General features: G+C 55.9%; 1 protein-coding gene and 2 long non-coding RNA genes across 3 annotated transcripts; 2 read left to right on the plus strand and 1 right to left on the minus strand.

The window, feature by feature from the left end:
* Positions 1-7,565: 7,565 nt before the first annotated feature.
* MAT1A (methionine adenosyltransferase 1A) lies at positions 7,566-24,142 on the minus strand. Its single transcript, XM_077895197.1, has 10 exons — positions 23,869-24,142; positions 23,437-23,785; positions 19,886-19,963; positions 18,988-19,110; positions 16,537-16,649; positions 16,132-16,275; positions 11,747-11,965; positions 10,555-10,737; positions 10,172-10,305; positions 7,566-9,420 (listed from the first exon to the last, which is right to left on the minus strand). The coding sequence occupies exons 2-10, from the start codon at positions 23,528-23,530 to the stop codon at positions 9,318-9,320; spliced, it is 1,191 nt and encodes a 396-aa protein (XP_077751323.1). The 5' UTR covers positions 23,531-23,785; positions 23,869-24,142; the 3' UTR covers positions 7,566-9,317.
* On the plus strand, positions 12,747-19,237 carry LOC144312455 (uncharacterized). Its single transcript, XR_013377932.1, has 3 exons — positions 12,747-13,065; positions 13,410-13,563; positions 18,594-19,237. It is a non-coding gene; the product is annotated as an uncharacterized LOC144312455 (long non-coding RNA).
* LOC144312454 (uncharacterized) lies at positions 23,731-25,849 on the plus strand. Its single transcript, XR_013377931.1, has 3 exons — positions 23,731-24,016; positions 24,672-24,817; positions 25,630-25,849. It is a non-coding gene; the product is annotated as an uncharacterized LOC144312454 (long non-coding RNA).
* The last annotated feature ends 570 nt before the right edge of the window (positions 25,850-26,419 follow it).

Here is a 26,419-nt window from a genome sequence, read left to right on the forward strand (position 1 = left end):
TCCCACGCTGCGCGAGGCCAGGAGCCAGGCCTGGAGGGACTTTTGGGAGACGGCCTTTAGGACTGCAACTGTGGCAGGCGACCACTGCTGGGACACCGGCCACTGGCCACATGTGCTTCCACCAAAAAGCCTTGTCCAGGCAACTCAGCAGCACTGTCCCTAGGACGTGTCCTGTGGACAGGACTGTGAGGTCCGTGTGACTTTCATGTCTGGGGCGTTAGGGTTACGATACACAGGTATCATATCAACCGTGTGTTTGTCCGTGTGTGTCTCTGCCTGTGTTGGTGCAGGAGTGTGTGGCTGTGTGTCACGTCCAAGTGCGTTTGTGTGTGTGTGTACACGTGTTTCTGTGGGTGTAAAATGGCCAATTCCCTAGGGCGGCCACTAACCCCAGAAAAAGGAATGCCACCTGGCTACTTCTGAGCTTCTCCCTTGCTCAGGAACAATAGGGGGTGCACTGGCAGCCAGCAGCCACCTACACGCCCCTCTGCGGTCAAGGCAGTCAAGTCAATCCTCAACAGGGAGCTACAGCACCCCATGACTGAGAGGCTACGCCATGGTGGGGCCATGGGTTGGTGTAGGATTGATTGATTTTGGAGGAGGAGGAGGGACAGAAGGAGAGAGAATCTTGAGCAGACTCCCCACTGAGCTTGGAGCCCAATGTGGGGTTCGACCCCGGGATCCTGAGATCATGACCTGAGCTGAAACCAGGAGTTGATGCTCAAACGACTGAGCCACGACCTTTATGGTCGGAGCACCTTTAAGATGGGCGTAAAGACAGGTCCTGGCTGATGGACGCTGGTCTGGTCGCAAGCCCTGCATGGGATAGCACCCATGTGCACAGTCCTTCCCCCCTTGAGAAAAGGAATCCAAGAAAGGAGAAATGGGGAGCACTGCCTGTGAGAAGAGGGGGCACAGGGGCACCGAAGCCCTGAGAAATCTGGTTGGGCTGATACACAAACATCTGCCTCAACCTGACCACCGGGTTCTAGAGATGGAATGTTGGGAGGGGCGTCCTGACCTCTCAGGGGCTCTGAATCGAGTCTTGATCCACAGTGAGGGAGGGGAAGGAGGGGAGGGAGGAGAGGGAGGAGAGGGAGGTGAGAGAGGGGGAGCCCTCAGCCCCATCATCTCCCCGGGCCCAGAGAAGGGAGCGTGAGCCGGCCCTGTCCTCTGGTGGCTGCACGAAAAACTGCAGCCCGTGGGAGGGACTTGCAGGCAAATGTCACCCATCGCCCCCTCCGTTCTTCGCCCCACTTTCACAGAGGGCGACTTAGTCCAGGTGCCACGGGAGAACAGGGGACACCGTTTACTGCTCTGAGCCCCAGGCTCTATCCGTGCAATCCTCCCCTGCTTCCCCCACTTTTCCCGCGTGCTAGCCTGACGGGTACAGAGAATTTGCCCTGCGTGCCTCCCTTTGTCAGGGTTCTGCGGGCTAATTGTCCCATCTCTGCTTGTCCACAGAGGCTGGCTCAGGCTATGACCCCGGAGGAGCCTCCCGTCAACCACGGCTCTTTCCGGAGCCACTGCCAGGTACCAGGGACTAGCCAGGCCTTCGACGTCTACCAATGTCTCCCCTAGACTCACTGGAGGGAGGGGCCTCCTCCTAAGGGGTCTTCACTCCCTTACAACAGAGGAGGAAGCAGGCTCAGTGATGTTCCGGAACGTACCCGAGGCGGCACAGCCTGGAAGTTCTGGAACCTGGTTCATTCGTTTTTCCAGCCGACCCCAGAGTATCTTAAGCATGGTTACCCCAACGCTTGCTCTGCCCTCCATGCCCACAGCGGTGGATTAGGCCCTGGACAGGCCCTGCCGGGGCTATTACTCTGCAAAGCGGACCTTGCCCCAGCCTCAGGTCCCAGGACTGCTCACGGCATCACTTAGAGACTCCGGTTTTGCTCTTTGGCCATAATTTACATCCAGCCCTGGACATGCTTGATCCTGGCTCAGCTGGGCTGCCGGGCGCGACAACTCACACCCAACCCCCAGTGTCAAGGCTGCAGAGTTTGGCACAGGCTGCCACCAAGGTCCTTGGCACGTGCACTATACAGATGGTGGTGACACTGCGGCAGGCTCTTCACTCTTGAGGGCCCCAGTGGCCCAGATGCCTCTCTACCTGGAGGTAGAGCAGAGCTGAGAAGCCCAGCCTGTACTCACCTTTGTTGCCCCGAGGAGCTGAGCTCAGCTCACCCCCGGCAGGGCCCTGGTAACAAGGCAGTGTCTCTGCTGGGTCCGGAGCCCCAGGAAAGCCCCTGGGCCCCTTGCTCCGCACACATGATCTCTGTGCAATCAGCAGAGCCCAGGCATGCTGTCATCAACTACTGTTTATGGAGATCGTGATGTGACCTCCACTGTTCTCTTGTCACAGGGACACAAGCATCGGCAGAGGGAAAGTATTCTGAGATGTCTAATGTCTCCGGTGGCTGAACTATCCTCACATGATAGCATGTTGTTTAAGAAATAGCAAATTAGCGGGACCCCTGGGTGGCTCAGCGGTTGAGCATCTGCCTTTGGCTCAGCACGTGATCCCTGGGTCCTAGGATCGAGTCCCACATCGGGCTCCCTATGGGGAGCCTGCATCTCCCTCTGCCTGTGTCTCTGCCTCTCTCTCTGTGTCTCTCATGAATAAATAAATAAAATCTTTTTTTAAAAAAAAGAAATATCAAATTATGTCAATCCATTAAATTTAACTCCTTGTATTTCCTAGAAATGATAATATAATAATTTAAATAACCACTATTTACTAAAATACTGTCCAGAATCTATTTATAAGAGAAAAAGTAAGAGCTGAGAAAAATATGAGCTTATAAAACTTATGTAAAAAGAGTGTGTTTTTTTTTAAATTAAAACAAACATAGAATATTCATAAAACACATTTGGGACGTCCGGGTGGCTCAGTCGGTGGAGCGTCTGACGCTTAGTTTCAGCTCAGGGTGTGATCTCCGTGGCGGTAGCTTGGAGCCCACATTGGGTTCCCCGCTGAGGGGGACGTCAGCTTGAGATGGTCTCCCTTTGCTGCTCACCCCACTCGTGTGCGCGTGCTTGCTCTCTCAAATAAATAAATAAAATCTTATAGACAATTTTTTTTTAAAAAAGCACATTTGAACACAGGTGAGAGATTACACGGTGATTGGGGGTTTGTACCAGCAGGCCCAGGGAAGCCAAGTTCCCCTTTTTGGACTGCGGTGGAAACCTCAACACAGCACTTCTTGAGAAGCACAAACGACAGAGATGATTGTCGTTGCCTGTGGCTGGAACTAGAAACAAGTGGCACAGCTGAAGGACAACCAACCACGTGGAGATTTTATGACTCCTCGAGGGAAGTTTGGATCTAGAAGCCACTGGAACCAACACGCGGCTCGGAAAGTTAGGAACGGGACATGAAACAGAAGGAAGGCAGAGAAATGGAAAGGAGATCGAACACAAATCGAAATAGCTCGGAAGTCAGTGACTCTGAATGTTTTGATGCTGAAGTCCAAGAGCTGAGGAGGTGAGGTTTCCCCTCCCTCCGTCCCTCCCTCCCTTGCTTTCTGGAAGGAGGTTCAGAGCTGCCCCTCGGAGCTGGGTGCGAGGAGGTGGAGGGAACACAGTGCCGCTGGGGCGGGGCCCAGCCTGGAAGTATTAGGGGGACAGCCCTGGCCGAGATCAGCCCTCTGCAGCTGTCTTAGGGGTCCCTCAGCTCAAGGATGAAAATAGAATAGCCCCCTTGGCCTTAGGTCATCATAGTTATAGACCGGCCTCCACCCTACCCGGATCAACCACCTGTCAGGAGGGAGGCGGGTGCGTGGTTGCAATTGGGAGTCGTGGATGGGATGGGTGGGCCAGGGGACTCAGGGAGAGGCTGGGGCCCCCTCTCTTCCTCCTAGGAAGCCTAGGAAGAGCTGGGGTCCCAGGGCTGCCCCCCTGCTAGAGAATGAGCACGGTTCATAACTGGAAGGGAGGCCGGGCCTCAGGATCCTCCCAGCCCTGGGGAGAGCCCTCCTGGAGCCGCAGGACCAGGCCCCGCTGGATGGGCCACAGGCCAGGTGCTTCCTCCAGCGCAGCGGAGGGGAATCGTGGTCCGAGGTTCCTGTCCTGCCCTGGGACAGGGTCTGCCCTTTACTGAATGCGGGGGGTGGTCCTCAGAAGTGGCCTCAACTGGCTTCTTCCTCTGCAGCTCCATAGTCCTCTCAGGCTGCTCTGACTGGCTTGGCAGTTGCAGCCGTGGCTTGGGAAGAGCGGGACTCTTCTGGGCCCCTGCATCCCAGGCCATCCCGTGGGGCCTCCCGCAACACCCCACAGTAGCCCCCACAACCTTGGTGCAAGGAGGGGAGCCCTGTTCTTTGGGTGGCCAGGAACAGAGCCGGGCTTTCTCCCCAAGAGTCCCCTTCCCACCCTCACCTGGATTCAGCGCCCACCAGCCCACCCTCCTGCCCTCCTCAGCCCCGGGTGCGACCACCTGGCCCACCCTATCCTGCAAAGCATTCGCAACCCCTGACCCAAACCAAGCACACAGGACATTTATATTTTTAGAACAAAGAACCAAAGTCACGCTGTATTTGGGAACGCCCCTTTCCTTCCAGCATTGCCAGCTCTGGATTTTAGGAACATTTTAATTTTCAGCCATCTGTTTGCCAAAAATACAATATTGCGGTTTTTAAAAAGGTTTTTTTTTTTTTTAATTTCTTGAAACATATAGATGAGCAGCTTTCATTTCTTGTGGTTTTTCCTATTTCTTTCATTACATCTGTTTACTCCTGTCCTTTTTTTTTTTAATTTTTATTTATTTATGATAGTCACAGACACACAGAGAGAGAGAGAGAGAGGCAGAGACACAGGCAGAGGGAGAAGCAGGCTCCATGCACCGGGAGCCCGACGTGGGATTCGATCCCGGGTCTCCAGGATCGCACCCCGGGCCAAAGGCAGGCGCTAAACCACTGCGCCACCCAGGGATCCCCACTCCTGTCCTTATAATTTGTCCATTTACTACTGGGGTCTTGTCACTTCTTATTGATCTGATTCCATGACCATTGAAATTGCAGCTACATTTTCACTTGTCGCATCTCTTGACCTTTGTGTTTCCTCCCTTGGCATGGAAGTGTCGTCTTTGTGAAATGAGATTTAGTGAGTTATTTCCCTTTTACAACCTCTGAGTTTCCTACTGTCTCGTGAGAGCCGCGTCAGATGGCTCTCATGTCACCTCCTTATTTTCGGGGACACCCAACACTTCTGGATGTGGATGTTGGGGTTGCAAACTCCACCGTTTCCTGGGGTTGTTTTCTGCTCCCTGCTAAATTGTTTATCGACCCACATTTTTCTGCACCAAGGGCTGCCGTGAGCTGCACCCAGCACACAGTCCTTTTTCCTTAACTTCTTCAAAACCTCTCTCATGAAAGTATCATGGTAAGAAGACAGACGACTTCACAGCCCAGGGACCAGGGGCTCATCTCGGGACCCCGAAGTCATGACCTGAGCCGAAATCAAGAGTTGGATGCTTAACTGACCGAGCCGCCCGGGCGCCCCTGCTTGACTTACCTATTTTAGCCGAACGCGCTCCAGGTTCGTGCAAGTTGCTGCACGTGGTAGGCCGCCCTTCCTCACGGCTGAGTAACGTTCCGTTGTCTGTCTGGACCACATCTTCTTTACCCGTTGGTCTGTTGATGGGCACTTAGGTTGTTTCCATATCTTGGCTATTGTGTCACACTGCTGCTCACGCTGTGCCTGTGTCACACGTACTCTGGGGAAACTGTCACAGGCAAAAGTTTCTTCTAAAGTCCCCACACCCCCAAAACAAAATTTAAAAAGTCCCCACCCCAGGGGTGCCTGGGTGGCTCAGGGGTGAAGCTTCTGCCTTCGGCTCAGGTCATGATCTCAGGGTCCTGGGACCGGGCCCCGAGTCATCGGGCTCCCTGCTCCAAGGAGAGTCTGTGGCTCCCTCTCCCTCTGCCCCTCCCGCCCCCACTCCTGCCCTCTATCTAATAATATCTTTAAAATAAAAATAATAAATCTCCCTCTCCGAGACTTTCACCCCCAACCAACCACTGCTGAGGTGCCAATTCTTTCTCATTCTCGTTTCCCTACTCCTCCATCCTCTGCCAACTCCGAGACACCTTTCAGACCAAGCTCTTTCCTCCTCCTCATCCTCCCCAATACATGCCTCCTGAGGGGGGTGGGGGATGGGGCCGTATGCACATCTTAGTGACTCGCCTTCCTTTTCCCAGCCACCACCCACCTCCACACGCTGGTCACCGGACTCCTGAGGCCTCCCATCATCTACCCATCGGTACCATTTCACGTGGGGGAGTCCTCCCTGGCCTCAGACACACCGTCTTCACTTGGCTTCCAAGGACACCCCACGGTCCTGGCTTTCCTCCTACCCCCGGCCACCCTGCCCCGTGTCCTTCACCACTTCCACACACTGACATGCGAGGGCTTCGCGGCTCTCAAGTGGCTTCTCCCTCTTGCTCGCTAAACATTTGGCCTTCGATGCCCAGAAAGCCCATTCCTTCGGCGCCTTCCCTCGCAGGAAGCACGCCAATGTTTCACGGGTGTCTTGTGTTCCTACAAGACGTGGATTGTGTTCTAGGAGAAGGTCACTGCACGGCCCACGTAGTGGCTGCTCAAGTCACAGATTTTTGTCTCAGACGGGACCGTGGCCTTTGGCTTTCTCCCCGTCATCTGGCCCTGCTCCGAGGACTCGGCTGCCCGCTGTCGCACAGCCTCCTGGCCCGGACCTGGACGTTTCTGGGGAGCAGGTCCCTCTCCCCGCGGCCTGCTTGTGGGAACCGGTGCAGGAAGTCCCACCCCTGCTCCCCCAGCCTCTGAGACTGCCTCTCAGGGGGGCTTCGGCCCCCACACTCTTCTGATAAAAAACGCTACCTGTTAATTCTCACACAGTGTGTGGGGGGAGACATGCCCATTTAAACCCATTTAAAGGCCCGACTCTGACCGGACCCTCGCGCACTCCCTTCATTTGACTTCAGTGATTCGGCCCCGGGACAAAACCACCCGAGGGCCCCCCTCACGATGATCTTATTGCAGGTAACTCGCAGGGAGGGCAGACCAGGCCCCGGCGGCGGGGTGGGGGGGTTAGTGTGCAGTGACGGAGCATGAGGAGACGGGGACCCCCTCGCCAGCCGGGTGCCTCGTCACACCCTCACCCTCTGGGCCTCAGGTTCTGCCCAGGAAACCCCGGGGAATGTGGTGGGGAATAAATATGGAAATATGGTGACTGAGGTCGCTGGTGGGGAAGGAAACCTTAAACTATGCTGGAGAAGCCCCTCCAGCCCGGGACAGGGGGCCCTGGGTGGGGGAACATGGTGCAGGGGGTACAGTTCCCTCGCTAGGGGCTGGGGGCTGCTCCTCGAAGGTGCGGTGTCTGGAGGTTTGCAGACAAAAGCTAAGCACAGAGGGGCACCTGGGGGGCTCAGGGGTTGAGCAACTCCTTCAGCTCAGGTCGTGACCCCAGGGTCCTGGGTTTGAGTCCCGCATTGGGCTCCCCACAGGGAGCCTGGTTCTCCCTCTGCCTGTGTCTCTGCCTCTCTCTCTGGGTTTCTCATGAATAAATAAAATCTTTTAAAGAAGCATAGAGTAGTTGTTCCTTCAGTTGGTTCACTGAAGGACTGTTTATTCGGCTTTATTTATCCTGTCCTAGCAGGAACTATTAACAAATAAAGGTTCTAGTTTCTTATAAACAGTGTCGACCTCCCCCCCCCCCAAAAAATATCTTGCTTCTCTAGAGGGTGGGGAAAGTACACAGCTGTGAACTTTGACTTCTAACACGCCCCGAGTGAGAGGAACTCACCGCCTGCAAACCTGTGCCTCCCTCTCCTGGAAGGAGCTTGAGACCTGCTGGGTGACCGGAGCCCACAGACACATCAGAGCCTCCAGAGCAGACACAAGCTCCAGGTTGAGATGGAGGCTCCAGGCTCCTTCTTCTCCCCTGAGGAGTTGCCTTTTACAGGACAGAAAGCGGGTCAGGCCTAGAGCCCAGGTGCTGGCTGTCTGCTCCCCAGATGAGGCTCCTTGGGCTGTCTGTCCAGCCAGAACTGGCACCACACGCCCAGGAAGGAAGCCCAGTCTCCAGTGTTCTCGTGGGGCCCGTGGAGGCCCCTCCCGGAGCCTGTGGCCCAGGCTGCTAGGGAGAAGGCCAACGTGCCCCTGTCAGAGGCGCAGGCAGAGGACGTGGGGTAGGAGGTGCTGGCCAGGGGTGGGAGGCGGAGGGCAGGTGAGCGTGTGGCTTCCAAGGCCCCAGCACACCAAGGGCCACGCGGGCCTATTGGGCACCATGGCCCAGAAGCCATCTGGTGAAGCCAGAATTTCCTCAGGACATCCAAGCCAACTTGTCTACCCCGGGGGGTTCAGCTCTGCCTCACAACTGGCCTCTCTGGAGGGGCGGTGGAAGGGCTCACCCACACATTCTGAAAGCATTCAGACAACGAGGCCAAAGAGAGACAAGGACTTGAAGCACACAGGCTCCCGGTCCCCTGTCTAGGGCTGCCCACTTGAGCTAGGGCAAGCTACTTCTCTGTCCCGACTTCACATACCACTGCCCACGGCTCACCACGAGAGCCAGGGGTTAATCCCCTAGTCACAGCTACGACAGGGTTTCAGGGCAGAGGCCACACAGCTTCGCTGCAAATCTGCTTTGTCATGGCTCAGGTCTGTGTCTGGCATGAGATGGGAACAGAGCTGGGGGTGTGGGGCGTGTCGGGGTTCCTGAGTCAGAGCTCCTAGGTCCTGATGTGTGTGGCTGTGGGGCCTTGGGAAAGTCACCTAGGCAGTCTGTGTCTCAGTTTCCCCCCATAGAAGTGGGCACGAGGTGTTACCTCATCGTGTTGCAGTGAAGAAGAAATGACGTCAGTAATTAGCTCATGGGTCCCTGGCACATGTGCAGACGATTAGGAGATGTCAGCACCTGTTCCTGCCCCGGCCAGATGCCTAGCCTGGGAGGCTACTACCCAGGATCGCTGATGGGGTGGGGGGGGCGGTCAGGGGGGAGTAAGGGGGGTTTACTCTCAACAGGGGTAGATTTCCCACTAAATTAACATGGCCTTGGTCAGAGGGAAAAGCAGGGGAACACCGTGACTACCCTCCTGAGGTGTGACCCCCCAGCACCAGCAAGCCTCCTGCCCTTCACAGCGATGATGACAGCGCAGGGCTAACCCTGGGGGTGTGGCTTGGTCCAGGACCGGGTAATGGGGGGAAGGCACTCCCTGGGAGGGCAGTCGGGGCCCTGAGTCTGGGACGTGTGAGAGCCGGGAGCCGGGACCCCAAAGGAGACGAACCAGGCCACCCAGATGCCTTCAGGGGCAGCCCAGGCCCCACTCCCACCAGCTCTAGAACACAAGCTTCTTGGGAATTTCCCATGGGAACTCGCTTCTTCCGAAATGGCCGTAGCACGCCGTCTTCTGATAGATGGGCTTCTTCAAATCCAAATCCCTGCACAGTCAGCACAGAAAAGGGTCATTTTAAAAGGAAAAGGGAAAAGGAACAGTTTTTCTCAATTTTGGGCACAGGAATAATTAACAGTGTGCGATGGTCTTCGTCCACGTGGAGTGTCACTACTCTGAGCGATCTCCCATCAACTTGCTGTCTACACCACACCACATCTTCTGCAGGAACTACCACCGGCCCGAAGGAAACAGGCTCAGAGGCTCGGAGACAGTCCGATCAGACACACACCCCAGGCCCCAGACCTTGAGCCCTGGCCTCTCTGGGCCTCTCTCCTCTCCTCTCCTCTCCTCTCCTCTCCTCTCCTCTCCTCTCCTCTCCTCTCCTCTCCTCTCCTCTCCTCTCCGTCCACTCCACCGGCCTGGAGCACACCAACTGTGTCGCCAAGCTCCAGAAAGTGGGGATACGGCATCAGAAGCAAGGGCAGCTGGGCCGGACCAGCCGGCTCAATTCTCAGCATTCGGCCCTCTGGTGACTTTCCTAAGATCCCCCACCTGCTCCAGGATGGCCTCACTGGCGTCGGGGTCTCTGGGCTAGTAGGAACCTTACACAGCCTCCTTCCGCCCGAAAAGCAGACATCCTGCATTTGGGGTGTGTGTTGTGCTGGGCCAGGGGCCGCAGGCCCTCTTGCTTCGGGGAGGCTCAAAGTCCTTCCCCCTGCTTCCCTTCCAGGGGAGCCGAGGCTCTGGGCGAGGGAGGAGCAAGGGCCGGGCAGCAGTGACAGTGGTGGCACTCTTACCTGACAATGACCCCTGGCCGGAGGTCAAAGTTCTTATTGACCACATCTAGCAGCTCTCTCTCTGTCTTCTGAGAGGTTCCGTAGGTGAAGATGGAAATGGACAGTGGCTCAGCCACACCGATGGCGTAGGAAACCTTCCAGGAGAGACCAGGGTCAGGGGACAGAAGCCTGGGTGCAGACGTCCTCGGGAAGGGGCAGCTGGAGCCACCCGTCACCCGCCCGACCTGCTCGCCGACTCGTCTGCCTCCAACCCCCCACCACCTTCAGAGGGAGCGTTCTCCGCATGAGCCTGTCGCCTTGCAGACCTCCCCCCGCCCAGGTTCTCAGGGTGCACGCGCCCTCGCTGGGGCAGAGGTGGGGCGCTCAGCGCGGGGCCCACCCACCTGCACGAGCACTCTCCGGCAGAGCCCTGCCTTCACCAGGGACTTGGCCACCCAGCGCGCAGCGTACGCCGCCGAGCGGTCCACCTTGGTGTAGTCCTTCCCGGAGAAGGCCCCGCCGCCGTGCGCCCCCCAGCCGCCGTAGGTGTCCACGATGATCTTGCGGCCCGTGACGCCCGCATCGCCCTGCAGGGGGACACGAGGGAAGGGAGGGAGGGGATGAGAACCAGAGGGTGGGTGGGAGGCAGAGACCGTCCCCCCAAAGCTGGGCGCTTTGGGCTCTAACCCCAGCACAGTCTCTGACAGTGACAGAAGCCAGGTGTGACCTGCCGGCGCCCCGTCAGAAGGTGCCAACGATGGGCCGGAGGCTCTCTGGAATCACGGCCAGCTCCTCCTACCCCCGTCTCTTGTCTTGGGGAGTCTGTCAGGCTGGAGACATCCAGCTGTGGGAGGGAACTGCACGGGGACAGACACACCCTGCGCTGCGGCCCCGGCTGGTGGCGCTGGTGGCGCCCGACCGGCGCCGCAGTGCCCATTTCCTCACGCGTCTGCATCACAATGTTTAAAGGGCAGGGGCTCCAGGTTAAGTGCTTCGGGGAAAGACTACGTACCCTATCCCGCTGCTTAGAGATCCACGGATCCCACTAGCAGCACATCTGGGCTTTGAGAAACCCCCCAAGGAACAGTGTTTTGTCCAGTGTTTCTGCCCTACATTTGGTCACGGAACCCACTGCGGGGACTCCCCAGCTGAGGCGCTCCAGGCAGAGGTCAGCACCTCTTGAGGGAGCTCAGTGAACCTCCATGTCCTCTCTCCTGAGGTACAGGGGGCCACGGGGGTCCCCATCCAAACACCTGCCCTCACACGGGTTGAAGGTAACCTGCGACCAGGGCCCCGTAGTGCCGCCCGGGAAAGGCCAGTTTCCGTAGCGGTGGGTTGGCATCTCAGTAGGGCAAGGCAGCAGCTTGGGCTACGACGACTGGGGGAGGGCCAGGCTGCACAAGGTGGGAGAGTCCCTGGGGACGCGTCCCAAATTCCTCGTGCACTGACGCACACACAGCCAGCCCCACGGGGCGCCAGCTGACCTCATGCTGGGGCCAGGGCCACACACGGCTGGGCCACACCAAGCTACCTCGTCCTTCCTGCTCAGGGAGTAACAGAGACAAATCGGGACTCTGCTCAGAGGCAAGGGCGCACCTGGGGACCTCCGATGACAAACCGCCCGCTGGGCTGCAGGTGGTAAATGGTGTCTTCGTCCAGGTACTTGGCGGGCACCACGGCCTTGATCACCTGCTCCTTCAGTGCCCTGCGCATGTCCTCCAGGCTTATGTCCTCATTGTGCTGCACGGAGATGACGATGGTGTGGATGCGCACAGGGATGACTGCACCATTGTCCTGTATGTACTGAACTGTCACCTGTTGGGTCACAGGGGCAGGAGGAGACGCTGTAAGGCCCTGCCCTGAGCTGAGGACACATCGCTGCCAGACACAGACCCTTGGGAGGCAGGCAGGGCTCCCAGGAGCCAAATGAGGGTGGGGGGCCTCCTGTCCTCCAAAGGCCTCCAGGAAAGTTAATCTGACAGATTCTCATCTTGGAGCAACTGCCCTGTGTTATGGGACGACTGGGTATGAAGCGTAAGCTGCTCCCACCCATGACCACAATTAGTGCCACTTAGAGACTCAGGGTTACAGAGTTTCCTCTCTATCTGTGACCCAACTAGATGCCTCCCCTTCTATCTCAGAGGGCTCTGAGTGCCAGCGAATGTCCCCTTAGCCAAAGCCCTCTCCTGACCCTCCACGGCCTGGGCACAGATGTCCGTGGGCCAGGCTGCCTGCCCCAGCCCCTCAGTGGAGGGGCTCTGGAAGCGTATGGGGCCAGGGGACTTGCCTGCTGTAGGGACAGGGTGAGAGGAGCTCAGGTCAGGCTGGCTGAAACTGAGGGAGCCGCAAGCTCTGGATGTCCAGCCTCCGGGTGTCTGAGCTAAGGGAAGTTGAAAAGCGGAGGGCACGTGGAGGGAAGGAGCCCGCCTGCCGGACCCTTGCATGTCCAGCCACAGGGGCAGTTCTCCTACTCACTTCTACCCAATGGGGTCAATTCTGTGCCCATCCTGTGCATTAGCAAGTCATAGTTAAGCCACCCCAGCGAGAGAGGCATTCTCATCTCCACTTTACAGAATGAGAACCAGGCTACGAGAAGCGGAGCAACGTGTCTGAAGTCACACAGCAGTCAGTGAAAAGCCGGAGAGCCAATCCCCCGTGCTGCCCAATCCCAAATCGGGTGTCGTTCCCACAGCAGCACAGACCCTGTGCTACGCTGACACGTCAGTGAGCCCGAGAGCCCGACGTCGTGGCGGGATCTGAGCGGTGACAAAGGACCGCAGTCTGTGCTCGCCAGGCTTGCAGAGCGAGGGGGATGGGGACGGTGAGGACGGCAGGTGAGGCTGGGAAAGCAGAGTGCCGTGCGCTAGAAGCCATGCCCAAAGCCCGGAGAAGCTGTCCCCAGCCCCGTCTCAAAGGTAGGAGAGCTGAGGTTTCTGACCATAAGTACCTGGGTCAGGAGCACAATGTCGACGGAGCTGGGCTCTGCCCCGGAGCTACGCGTGGGAGCCACAGGCCCCGGTGCCACCGAGGCAGTGTGCACCCACCAGAGCAGCGTGGGAGGGAGCCTGTGGTGTGTGGGGCCTGTGGAGGTGCAGCTACGCCACGTGTCCCTGCTTGCAGCGCTGGCTGGCGGGCACAGCACTACTCCCGAGCCCAGGGCCCTGAGAGGCACGGAGGGCAACCGGTGCCCCCTGGGACTGTGCCCAAGGCCCCTCAGGTATCCACCAAACACTGGGCCTGTTTCAAACTCCTACTCCAGGTCCTGCCTGGTTCAAAGAACAAGAGGGTGGAGTCCAGGAGGAGGAGGAGAAAGAGCCCTGCCCAGGTGATGTCCGGTCCTGGTGCGAGGGGCAGGTGCCCACTGACATCTGTGTACCGAGAGCAACATTAAATGCTGGGCTATGTACACACAGGTGCGACCGGGTGGGAGGGTGGGGGCTCCCAGGAGGGCAGGCCCGGTGGGGGGCTCTGGGGCCGGACCCGCTGTGTGAGCATCAGGCCTCAGGCGAAGGCTGGCGCCCCGAGGAGCTGCTGGGGCCGGGATCCCCCACGCTGCCACTCCCTGGACGTCCCCCTCGGCCGGGCATAGGCCCCGGGCAACAGGCGCGTGGAAGCACACAACTGTGGCGGAGCAGAGGGTTCCAAGTATGCCTCTTATCTCATCGTGTCAGCAAGATGTGGGGAAAAATACACCGTGGAAAACACCACTCTGACCAGGTACAAAAATAGCCACCCGTATGCCACGCGATTCTCCGTATCAGCAGCAAGAATTTGTTCAGGTGGAAAGACTCATCCTGTTCACAGTCAACACTCTGGTTAGATGATGAAGGTTCCTTTCAAACAGGCTATGGGGCCGGCCTAGAGACTGGTCGTGGCACAGGGCCACTCACCGTGAGGCAGCCGTGCAGGGACGCTCGCACGGCTCGGGCGGCCCCGTACCCAGGGCTCTGTGAGGCCAGGGGCTCGGCCCCCTGGCAGCGGGGCAGCCAGGTGGGCTTTGGTATCCAAGGTCACAGTAAGTGGCTTCCGTGGAGCCCTGCACGAAGGGAACCCCTAGAAGAGCACATCTCACCCCACAATCTCCGCTGTGGACTTCAACAACCATGCGAGGTGATGCAGGCCTTTCCCCTTTCAGCTGGTCCCACGGGGGTGCCTCTGGGCCTCACAGTTGCAGGAGGAAAGGGAAAAGCCCTGTGGCTCCACCTCCTCCCACTCCTGTTCTAGGATTCTCTGTTCCTAGAATCTCTACCCCACTTCCCATCACAGTACGACTCTGGCACCAGACGGGGCTGGGCGTGCCAGCATCCATGTGCTCCTTTCTTTTGCTGCCACCATGGTCTTTGTATGTTAGCTCCCCTGGCCCACACCCTCCAAGAACACCTGCGGAGGGCTGCCGATTCCACTCCCCATGGAAGGGGGGGAGGTCCCGGGGGAAGCACCGGGAAGGGCTTGTTTTCTTTAGGCCACAAAGGCACTTCCTTGCCCCATGTTCAGCTGGGCTCAGCCTCTGCCCTGTGCAGCCTCCCACCTGGGCTGAGGACCCACCTCTGTGCAGCTGGGGTAACGGGATGGGGGCCAGAGAGGCCCCGTCAGGTGGTGGTCACTGGGGAAAACCACAGGAGGTGGGAGCGCCGCTGGCCACTGACCGGGGGAGGGAGGTAAGAACCCGAGAAGATTCTGGGTGAGGCGAAGGGTGGAAGCACAGGGGCTAAGCTCCAAGAAACAAGGGGAACCCGAGTGCAATAAGCCAGATTAAGCAACAACTAGGGGAGGGGAGGTAGAGGCAGGTAAAACCGGGAGATCCTAAAAGGCTTTGAATGCCGGAATAATAAGCATTCGAAGGTGGGTTTTGTCCCCGACCCCACCCCCGCCTCCCCCTGTAGGGAGCAGAAAGGTGTAGAGGAGTCTGAGCAAGTATTAGGAAGTGAGAAGTCCAAAGGGAGTTAAGTGGAGCTTCCAGGCAGGGAGAGCCCTTGGGGGGCCACGATGTGGATCCTGGTCCTGGCCTGGGAACTGGGCTGGGAACTGGGCTGGAGCAGAAGAGATGTTCTCTAGGGAATGCTCCGGAGCAGCAAGACAAGGTGGAGACAGAGAGGGCACTGTTGGGGGGGAGGGGGTCTGTCGCACTCCCTTGAGCTGAGGAGGAGGTGACGGTGAGGCTGCACACGATGTGTTTGCAGGGCGGATGAGAAACACAGCTGCTGATTCAGACACCAGCAGGTGGAAGCTTTGGGCGTCAGTGGGACAAGGTGGAAGTGGTGCGTGAGCACGGGTGGAGGGGGAGAGAGTGTGCAAGAAGTGCCAAGGACCTGTGGAGGTGGAAGAGGAACCAGTGAGGGGGGGAGCCCCGGGAAAGGGGCCAGCGGGGTCACCAGGGTCAAAGAGGGCAGCGAGGGGGCGAGGACAGGGTGCCTCCATGTGCGCTAGCACTTGCATCAGCATCGACCTTCAAATGTGGACTTGGGTGAGGATTTCCCCACTGCATGGAGCAGGGCCCGTGGGGGACAGTCCCAAACAGCAGAGGGAAAGCCTTTTTATGAGAAACCAGGGTAAAGGGCCCCAGCGAGGCGCAGACAGCACCGTGCTCAAGGTGTGGTGACCTGTGGAGGTGGAAGGGCAGTGGCCGAAAGCCTGAAACCGAGTAAGCGCTACGTGGCAGGAACCAGGGAATCACATGACCCGAGTGCACATACGCTAAGAGGGCCAAAAAAAGAAAAAAAAATTTCTAGAACTCTTGATTCCAATCTTCTGTATATTACAAACTTCCCATAAATAAAAAAACTGGGGGAGCAAACATCGAGACCCAAAGAGTTTCCACACAAATAGTTCCTTTCATGACCAGCAATTCTCTGAGTGCCCAGACCGAGCATTTGGATCTTAATAATGACAGGGATCAAGAGGACCTGGGGGGCGGGTGGGTGCCGGACGTGTGTGGACGTGTGTGTCTGGGGCTCCACGGGAGGCGAGAGGAGGAGGCTCACCTGAGTTTTGGAGTCAGGCCGCAGCCAGGGGAGGACCCCCGAGCGTCTGAGGTCTGCCATTCGGGCGTTGAGCTTGTGAGCCAGGATAATAGTGAGGGGCATGCACTCTTCCGTTTCATCGGTGGCATAGCCAAACATCAAACCCTGGACGGGGGAGAGGGCCGACTGAGCAAGGCCCGCTCTAGACGACGGGACAACGTTCTTCAAATCTCAACCCCGGCTGGTGCTCCGGCACGGATCGGGTGCCTGGTGCACGCAGCATCCCCGTGGGCGTGAGCCCGATCCGGTGCTCCCCAGCTCCCCAGCTCCTCGGCTAGTTCCTCCCCAGGGCTCCCAGCCACGGCGGAGACAGACAACACTACCTTGACCCCCCAACACCGTGCACCCCTGCTCCACGTTGCTCACCTGGTCTCCGGCCCCAACATCCTCCTCGTTTCTGTCCAGATGTACACACTGAGCAATATCCGGGGACTGCTGCTCCAAAGCCACCAGCACGTTGCAGGTCTTGAAGTCAAAGCCTAGGCAGGAGGGAATGTGGGCCTTACTGGGGACCTGTGTCGGACAGAGGGGTCTGCAAGCTTCCTGGTGGGCTGCTCAGCTGGGGGCGGGGGTGGTCTCTAACCAGCTACGGTCTGTCTGGGCTCAGAGCTGAGGCCCAGGGATGGGGAAGCCCATGTATCCTTCCCATAGGATCATCTGGAACTCTGGCCAAAGAAAATCCTCTATGGTGCATTTTACTATATTAAGTTATGCCTAGATCAAAAATATATATCCTACACAGAACTGCAACACAAAAATCAGATAAAGAGGTACAGCTTCTCTGGCTGAAGAGCGGATGGATGATGCATGGTCTTGCCCCCTTAGGCACCTCCTAAGATCTGGGTTGAAAATCACCTTCCAGCCCTATAGATCAGAAGCCCAGGTGTATGCCTCACGCGGGTATGAATTAGACTGAACTAAGAGAGCACACGGCAACTGTCCAGAGGGGCTCCCAGACCCAGAGTCCTCTGATACCAGGCTATGCACGAGGGCCTGGAGCAGAATGGAAAAGCTGTGTCTCCATCCCCCAGGTTCAGGCCTGGAGATGGAGGCTGCACCCCCGCCCCCCAGGCGAGGTGCCACAGGCTGGGAACCCTCCATGGGGGTCTGGCCGGCGGTAGCCCCGCCCAAGGAGGCCCTGCAAGGGGCTCGGTGCCCATACCACACACTCCTCTCCCGGGAGGTCCTCAGGCCCTGCTGGGCTTGGCCATGGGGGCTGCGTGAATGAGGGGCTGCAACCCAGAGCGGCCCCACCGCAAGGACAAGTGTTAGTGACAAGCTGAGCAACCCGCACTCTCTCGCCAGGCTGCTCTCCCTACCGCAGCAGGAGCTGACTAAAACCACCCGCCCACCCACCCAACCAGTCTACTGGTTCCGTACTTGCTTCGCGTGGGACCTGCTGCCAAATGAAGCAGGACCAGGCCCCTCCGCTGCACGCAGCCCCTCCCAGCTGAACTGCTCCAGCCTCGCGGTGCAGCCTTCAGGGCGGACCTGGACCCCGGGTGGAATGCTCCTCCTCCAACTCCCCATCTCCACACACACCCAAATCCCACCGGCTCTCGTTAAACATCCCCGGACCTTCCCTCCCCCTTCCCCTCACTGCACTGTGCCACCGACTCCCCGCTGGGCACCTCCTACTGCACCTCGTAGAGTGATCAGGAGAGATGCAGAAGGCGTAATGCACAACTGGGGAGTCCTTGGCAGCCAGCAGCAGGGCTGGGCTCTCACTGCTCTCTCTCTAGGAGACGTGGCCTCCTGGGAAGGCTGCCTTCTGCCTCGTGCAGAACAAGACTTGCTTTTGAATGAGGTCCACCCGTAGGTAGGCAATGGGCTCCTCCTCGTGCGGCGGGGTGAAGGCCCTGCGCAGTAGCACATCGGGAGGCTGCCGCTCGGGGACAGCGTGTGGCCTCTAGGAACACCCTGCTGTGCCGCCTGGGAAGTCAGCCCGTGCTCGCTGGCTCTGCTCCCGCTGATTCCCGAGAGCCCCCTAAACTTTCATGTGCTCAAGCGAGGACTCCGGGCAGCTCAGAAGTCAGGGGCACCGAGCCTCTGTGTCTGAGCCTCGGGGGCGAGAGGCCGTCACTCACGTGTGCAGCGCATCGTTCCGGGGACCCCGACCCGCAAGCGGCAGCACACGGCGCCCCAGAGCCAGGAGGGGGTGCCAGCGCACCCAGGCCCATGGTATCTGGCTCCCGCAGGCTGTCCTCCGATGCTGCTCCGGGCTGGGCCTGGCTGTAGACGTTGGGCTGGCTTTGGGGCCCTCTGTTCCCTAAAGCTGTCGCCTCCACCTAACCGCGGGGCTCCTCCCCAGTCCCGCTGGTGCCTGTGCCCCTTCCCTGGGCTGCGGGCTCCCGCACTGCCCGGCTCCTTCACCTGCCCGGAGTACCAGCTCTGGGCCGAGTCGCCTTTTTCTCTGTCTATAGCAAGAAGCCGCGTGGAGCAGAAGGCACAGGGGTCCACACAGGCAGCCACTCGTGGGCTGTCACCTTACACAAATTAGTGACATTCCCGTGCTTGGATTTCCTCATCTGCGGGGGAAGCACAGCCGAAGGCCTCGAGAGACGAGTGACTGCAAAGCGACTGCAAAGCACAGCAAGATCCCCTGGCCAAGAACACACCCTTCCCGGGTGCGTCTCTCCCCGCAAGCCTTTGCCTGCTCCAGGGTGACACGGGTAGTTCAGCTGGGCGCTGTCACCTGCACCACCACACTGTCACTGGAGACTTCGCCCCCGAGCCGGCCAGGCAGGCCCAGCGATGGCCCCCCACCCCGGCGGTGTTCACACTTGCAGGGGGCTCTGGCCTGAGGCCCCGCCTCACCCTTGGCAGAGTCGTCGTAGCCAATGTGCCTGATGGCGCCTCTGACCACCCGCTGGTAGTCCACCGTGGCCGTGGACGTGATCTCGCCGCAGAGCAGCACCATGCCCGTCTTGCACACTGTCTCTGTGAGGGAGGGGGGATGTCAGCGGCTGTGAGCCCGTGCGGGGGAGCCCCACTCCCAGGCCTCCCGCCCAGAGTCTTCCCAAGCCCGGGTTCCAGAAATAAAAGAATAATGCTAACAAACAGACTAAAGCCCAGCAGTTGTGCCGAGCATGCGTGAATGCTGCCTGGGGAGCTACACTTTGGACAGGACAGGTCACACCTCCCTTGCAGCGAGGGCCCCTGCTTGTGTCTTCTTGAACCACCTATTTCACCTCTCAATCAGCTTCCCCAGCTGCTCCCTGGGGACAATAGTCCCACTGGACTGCCGCGTGGATCCGTGTGAGGCGTTGGGCTATCCTAAAGAGTACGGTCGACGCGCACCTGCATCCAGGACACCTCTCCTGCCCCTCAATGCTAAGGCTCCAGGCCAGGCTGAGATCCTGAGATGGAGGCGGGCCAACCTTCTCACTGGCTATCCACAAGGACACCAGGTGTGGTCCACCCTCAGAGGGCCCGGGTCCCCACAGCGCCCAACGCAGGGGCTGGGGTGGCACTGGAGAAGGAGGGAACAGTCTGTGTGGTACTGAATGAGGACGGGGGTGCTGGTCTCCACGTGGGGCACCCCTGCCCCATGACCTTGGCCAAGGCCCTGGTTGAGCGGCACAGATGGTACCTTCGGGGGCCCTCCAGGCGCTGGGCCCCTGACTCTCTGCCATGCCAAGTGCCCTGGCACAGGCAAAGGCCTCAAGCTCAGCCCACTGAGGTCATAAGCAGGGAGGGAGCGGGTGATTCTTACCACAGGCCACCTTGGCATTGGGGTCCTGCTTCAGGTGGGCATCCAGCACCGCATCACTGATCTGGTCGCAGATCTTATCTGGACAAGAATGAATATGTGTATGAATCACAGAAGTACTAGGTATAGCCAGCTGAAATGGTAAAATAATCAGATATTTTGGTAGGTTTACATATCAAATATAGTTTTCTAATACAAAAAATTGGGAGCTTTTTGAAAATTTTTTTATTTCTTCCCATCCCCGCCTAATTGTGGGTGATTTCTATTATATAAACTCATAGAGTTCCCTAAAAAAAGAAATACATTCCAAAATAAGTCCTAAGAGACTAAAGCAATTCATACACACACACACACACACACACACACACACACACACACACATCCTCCTATTAAAAAGTCTGTCATTCCTCAAGATATTCCCTTTAAGTCTAAAGTCTAGAAAACTCCTAGAAATAGAACCTAAATTGGCTAATAACATCAGTAAGATGAGGTGCCAACATGTGAAAATCAGATGGAGCAAACAGATGCGTTGCTGCGATGGACTGTGTATACGGCGCCAGGCCCAGATCCACCACCCCACCTGTAGGAATTCTAGAAGAGAGCTTCCACACACCACTGCTGTTCTATAGAATCCTTCCCTAAGCAGCTCTCAGGTCACCCCCATGGTCACACTGCCTCCCGTAGGCTAGATGTCCTAAGAGCTGGGTTAGATCTCTGTCAAGGTGGGACTTATGACAGCTCAACAGGAACTGGGCTTCAATCTTATTGTTCCACTACTCGTCTTAAGGTTGAGTTTGCAGACCCTGCCATGGCACTATGGAAAAATCCACTCTGGCCTTGGGGTTGTGCAAACTGTCAATGTTCCCAGACTCAGAAGTAAAAGCGATATCTATTTACATATATTGCATCTCATTTAATGTTCAAAATCCCCATGGGGTTTGCTCTTAACAGTTTTTTTTTTAAGATTTTATCTATTTATTCATGAGAGACACAGAGGCAGAGACACAAGTAGAGGGAGAAGCAGGTTCCCTGCAGGGAGCCCAATGTGGGATTCGATACCAGGACCCCAGGATCACTCCCTGAGCCGAAAGCAGACGCTCAACCGCTGAGCCACCCAGGCACCCTGTTCTTAACAGATTAATACATTTTCCCCCCGGCTTTATTGAGGTATAATTGGTGTACAAAAAAAGTCTGCACAAAATTAAACAATTCGGGGGGTTTGAACACGTGAATACACTTTTGTTATGTTACAATAAACAAGGTAATAAACATATCCGTCACCTCCCAGAGTTTCCTCATGTCCTTCTGTTTTTTGTTTTTCAGTTTTTAAATTAAGATTCCAGATCCAGAACCAAGTGGTTCTGCTCTCATAAGTGCATCATTTAAAATGCTAAACATCAATGTAACTTAAAATATTAATCTGCCGTTCAAGGGGAATTCTCTAAACTCTCCTCCAGAAACTGCTACTAAACCTTGAGGCTTTCTATTCAACCCATCACCAGTGGCAGATCCTGAGTGTAAAGCTAGGTTGTCTGAGGCCACTGCCTCTGCACTTCCTACCAAGGAAGGTCTGCTGCTAAAATATCCACTTTAGGCTTACCCATCAGGACTCCTAGGGCCGACCACGAATGAGTCTGCTTGTTTCAAGGACGCGGGTCACACGTCCCCAGTCCACATGGGAAGGTGGGATAAGGGGTATTAGGCATAAAGCTGGAGCCAAGCAAGAGTGCTAAGATAGCTCCACAGACTAAAGAAATGCCTAAGGAGGCCCTTTCTGAACTGTGTCTTTAGGCTTTCAGAATTTCTATCAATATCATTCAGTAGCTTTAAGATAGCCAATAGCTGGTTTTCTGAGAAGCCAAAAGAGCATCTATATAATTCTCCTGGTGGAGATGTAGTCAGCACTGGAACAGTAAGCAAGACAGCACCAAGCCTTAGGGGAAGCTGACTTACATGGACACTTAATCGACTGCGGCAAGTGAAAGGAGAGTCGGACAAATTGAAAGGCTATCATTTAGTAGACAAAACAGCCAACTGGTGGCTAGAATTTATCTTCTCCATCCATGGAGCACACTGCTAGGGGTACGAGGAGACCGCTGGCCACTGTGCATCCGAGCAGCCACATCCTCCAGGTGGAAAAAATCTTTCTCCTAACCCATGTATAGTCTTCATGTGTGAGACATGGCAATGAGTCCAAAGTTACGAGAGTGGTAAACCTAGAGACCACATAAAGTTGTGCACAGTGAAAGAGGCTATTTGCTTTGAAATGAGCTAAGTCACATACAAAACTCAATTTAAGCCAAGGTTTCTCAACAGCGATACTATTGACATTTGGGGCTGGAAAATTCTTTGTTGTGGGGGGAGGGTCTCGTGCATTCAGGATGTTTAGAAGCACACCTGGCTGCTGTTCATTAAATGCGGCAGCACCCCAACCCCTCATGGCAGGCAGAGTTACTGCGACAACCAAAAATGTTTTCCAACAATACGGAATGCCCTTAGGGGAGCAAAACAGCCCCCTGTTGAGAACCACTGGTTAAAGCATATGGAAAGAGTGGTGCGAGATGTCGAAAGCTGAGTTACAAGGCAGGAAAGTACATGGTTGAAGAAGACGAAGAAAAGGTAGCCTTGGTGGTAAGTTACCAAAACTTCAAATACTCAGATGAATTTTGAAGAAGTGCTTAAAAGACATAAATCAGTGTGTCTAGCCCCCAGGATCCTTCTAGGACAGTGCTTCCCAGGGTGTGGTTCCCACAGCAGCAGCAGCATCGCCTGAAAGCCTATTAAAGATGCAAACCTTGAGCCTCACCCAGGACCTGCTAAATCAGAGACTCCAGGGGAGGCGCAGCACTCTGCATTAGCAAGCCCGCTGGGTGGTGGGGATGTTCCCCGAGGTCTGAGAACCACTGACCTGAGGCTCTGATCATTGTCCTCACTGGCACACGTGCGAGCCTCGCTCATGTCCCCACATCACCAAAACCTGCTCGGATGTTCTTCTTCTCCAGGAGGTCACCTGTACTTGTCTCGGGTAACATACCTGAGGTCCTCAGGACCTGGTGAGCTATCTCTCAGAGGCTACTGGAATGTGCTGTTCATGTCTAGACTACACAGGCCTTATGTGCAAAACTTAGTGACTGGGGCTTGTCCAACATTCTCTGTTGACTTAAGTCACTCATTGATAATAAAGCTTTATCTCCCCCTCCAAAAAAAAAAAAAATATATATATATATACATCAAATTGATTATCTGATGATACGTGTCCAACGTATAATACGTTCAGTCAACCCACTGTGTGTTCTCTGCTGTAGCCTCATCGTGCTGAGATGCTGGAGGCAGGCAGCAGCCCAGCCCGCACGGCCTCCTTACCTGACAACTTCTCATTTCATACTCAGTGACTGTCCTACAAGACTACCAATTAATAGAATTAAAGAAGTGCCTCGTAGGGTGCACCTAGATGTCCTGCATAGAAACCAACCCAGACTGTTTCCAAGGCCCCTTGTAAACCGACTCCCCTGGCACAGGCTGCCATCCACCCATGGTCACGGTCACCTACTTACCCGGGTGTCCCTCTCCGACGGACTCCGACGTGAACATGAACGCGCCTTCTTCGCTCAGAGAGTGGTCACACAAGCCATCCACCGGGCCATTCATCTTTGCACGCTTCTCAGTCTCTTCAAGGGAACAATTTCAATGCTGTGACTTTGCCTGAGGTTTGTTTTGTGGCTTTGTTGTTGCTGTTGTTTATTTCTAGAAATCCAACAGGCTCGTCTTTGGCAGAGCCACAGGGCTCCCTCCTGCCGAACGCCTGCGAGCACGTGAGAGGAAGGTGAGGATGGTGAGGAGGGAGGGCCTAAGTCTGGATGTGTCACTCCCTCCGACTGGTCACCGCTTGCTCCTGAGTGACTCCTATATATGGAAAAGTGAAAGTGCCTGAATAATCATGTGAGAAAATTGGAGGAGTCCATTTCCTGGGAGGGGGTTCTTCCTACCTTGAAGTATTCCAGTCCTCGGCTCGGACGTCCCGAGCCCTCGTGTCCGGTCAATGCATGGTAAAGAGGGCTGCATAGACTCCGCAAAACTCAAGCTCCCTTTGGGACTCTGCTTCAGCTCTGCAGCTAATCTCCATGTTGCTCCAAGGTTAACATCCCACGTTGGAGGGCGGGGGTCTGTGGTTACTCAGGGATACAAACAGGCAGCAAGGAACTCTTTCCCAGAGAGAGGGTTTAGGCTCAGACTGCCACACAGGGTGGTCTGGGCTGGTGGGTGCTGCCCTTCCCCCCCGCTCCCCACACCTTGTCGGGCTTGGGCTCTCCCCCTTCTTTTCCCTTCTCAGAGCTAAAGCATGCACCTGTATTCTGAGTCAGCCTGGATGTTACACAACACATTCATTAAGAAGAAAAGCGATTCAGCCCATATTTTTCTGCTAATAGAAATCACCTAAACTGTCAATGTCTCTAAGACACTGGCAGTCACATCGACAAGCAAGATGCTAAAATGCATCTGGACAGGTTACAGAAGACAACGCTTTTTGGGGCAAAAGGTCTCTTGAGAGACGGATTCATTACAGGGAAATGATCAGAGTCCCGTTTCCCAAAGCTTCCATATGATAAATTAGACATCTACCTTTTCAGTCCTGTATGCTTGATCAACACCCTGCTCACGTGACTCCTGCATTTTTTTTTTTTTTTGCTTTGACCAAGAAAAAAGTGGACAGGCTTACGTCCTAAATCAATGCATACAATAAACGACAGCATCCCTCTCTCTCTTCATTCTCTCCCACTCTCTGACCTAGCTGCACCCGCAGGCAGTGGAACGGTAGGGAACCGAGATCACAGACAGTGAGAAGGGGTGGAGAAACCCGTTCCCACTAGAAAGCAATAGAACACAAGCATCCAGAAGAAGCGCGTGCACCAAATACTCGACTGTGGGAAGCAAAAGGTAGGATGCGGTGGCCCCAGTTAACAATTCTGCTGACCAAATCCCCTCTGGACTCGGCATATGAGCATCTAAAAGCATTTTTTTCTGGTGCCCCGAATCTTGAGTTTTGCCAACTGGTCGTCAGCAGCGGCACCATCCCTCCAGGGAATGAAACCACATTTAAAGCGACCTCTTCGGGGATGAAGTCAGAGACTTTACGTATACATATTTCATCAGAGGCATTTAAGAAAGAGGGAGCTGGAATGCTCGGGCATAAGGTTACTGAAGGGCCAGAGAGGAAAAGGCCACTGGGACGGGATGGAAAAAAAATGAGGATCGAATAGGGACTTTAGACAACATAGCCTTGTCCTTGTCCGCACACAGCACACAGAATATTTCAACATCTGTCTCTTTGTAAATTTCTTCTGGGTACACTGGTTTCCAACCCGGAGGCAATGCGAGCTAATGTTTAATGTGAACTGTAGACCTAGGTTAGGCTTGTGGCTAGAACTGGAGCCATTATGTTCTAACTCGGCTTCAAGAGCAGGACGGAGCCCAAGTAGCCGGTGCTCACCAAGGTCCTAGAGCTGGCAAGAAGTCAGAGAGCAGAGCTGCCTAACTGCCCTCTGAATTCCAGAATGACTGGAAGCGCGGGGTTGGAGGGCCATGTCCTAGGCAGAGGAGTGGTGCTTTCAGAAACAAGCAGGAGGCTTCTGCAGTCTGGACACAAATTCAGAGCGAGGGAAGGATCTGGAAGCTCCAAGCTCAGTACCCTTACGTGTGGGTCTCAGAGGACATCCCCACTAAATCTAGGCCACCTTTTATTCTTTCAGTAGATAGATGTCAACTGGCAGCACACAGAAGTGCAGCACGTGGGAGCACGGCCCTCTGGTTCCCCCGAGCGAACCCACCTTGGGGCAGGCTTCCTAATGGCTTGGCTCCTGCTTCCTCATCTGTAAAGCAGGCTAAACGATTGCCCACCCCACAGCATCACTGTGAGCAACAGACGTGGTCATTCAGGTGGGATGAGGATGGAGCACCGGGGATGCGCAATAAGGTTTTAATAAAATTTTACCTAAGCACCTTCCGTGTACATAAAAGACGATTTTCTTATGTAAAAAGATAAAATGCAAGGCCGTAGGAATGCTGAATGAGTCAAAAGATTCCCCTCGGGTAGCGAATGTTAACCAGTTAGATAAAAGAAATTGCATTTGCACCGAGAGCTAAAACAGTGGCTTCCCTGTACCCCCTTCGGAGAGGACTGGCTGACTTTGGCAAAGATGTAATTACTCAGAAAACTGAACCAACAGGGACTTTGTATCTCTAATTTGCCTTCATAAACTCAAACTAAAACCTGCCTTATGGGGTGCCTGGGTGGCTCAGTCTGTTGGGTGTCGGCCTTAGGCTCAGGTCGTGATCTCAGGGTCCTGGGATCGAGCCCCACATCAGGCTTCCTGCTCAGCGGGGCGTCTGCATGTCTCTCTCTCTCTTTGCCCCCCCCCCCACTGCTCATTCTCTATCTCTCTCTCTCAAATAAATAAATAAAATTTAAGAAAAAAAAAAAAACAAACCCTGCCTTACGCACACACTGTGCTTTACGCATGAATTGTCCTAATGTCCCCC

This window comes from Canis aureus, chromosome 4 (assembly GCF_053574225.1).
Source record: "Canis aureus isolate CA01 chromosome 4, VMU_Caureus_v.1.0, whole genome shotgun sequence".
NCBI lineage: Eukaryota > Metazoa > Chordata > Mammalia > Carnivora > Canidae > Canis > Canis aureus.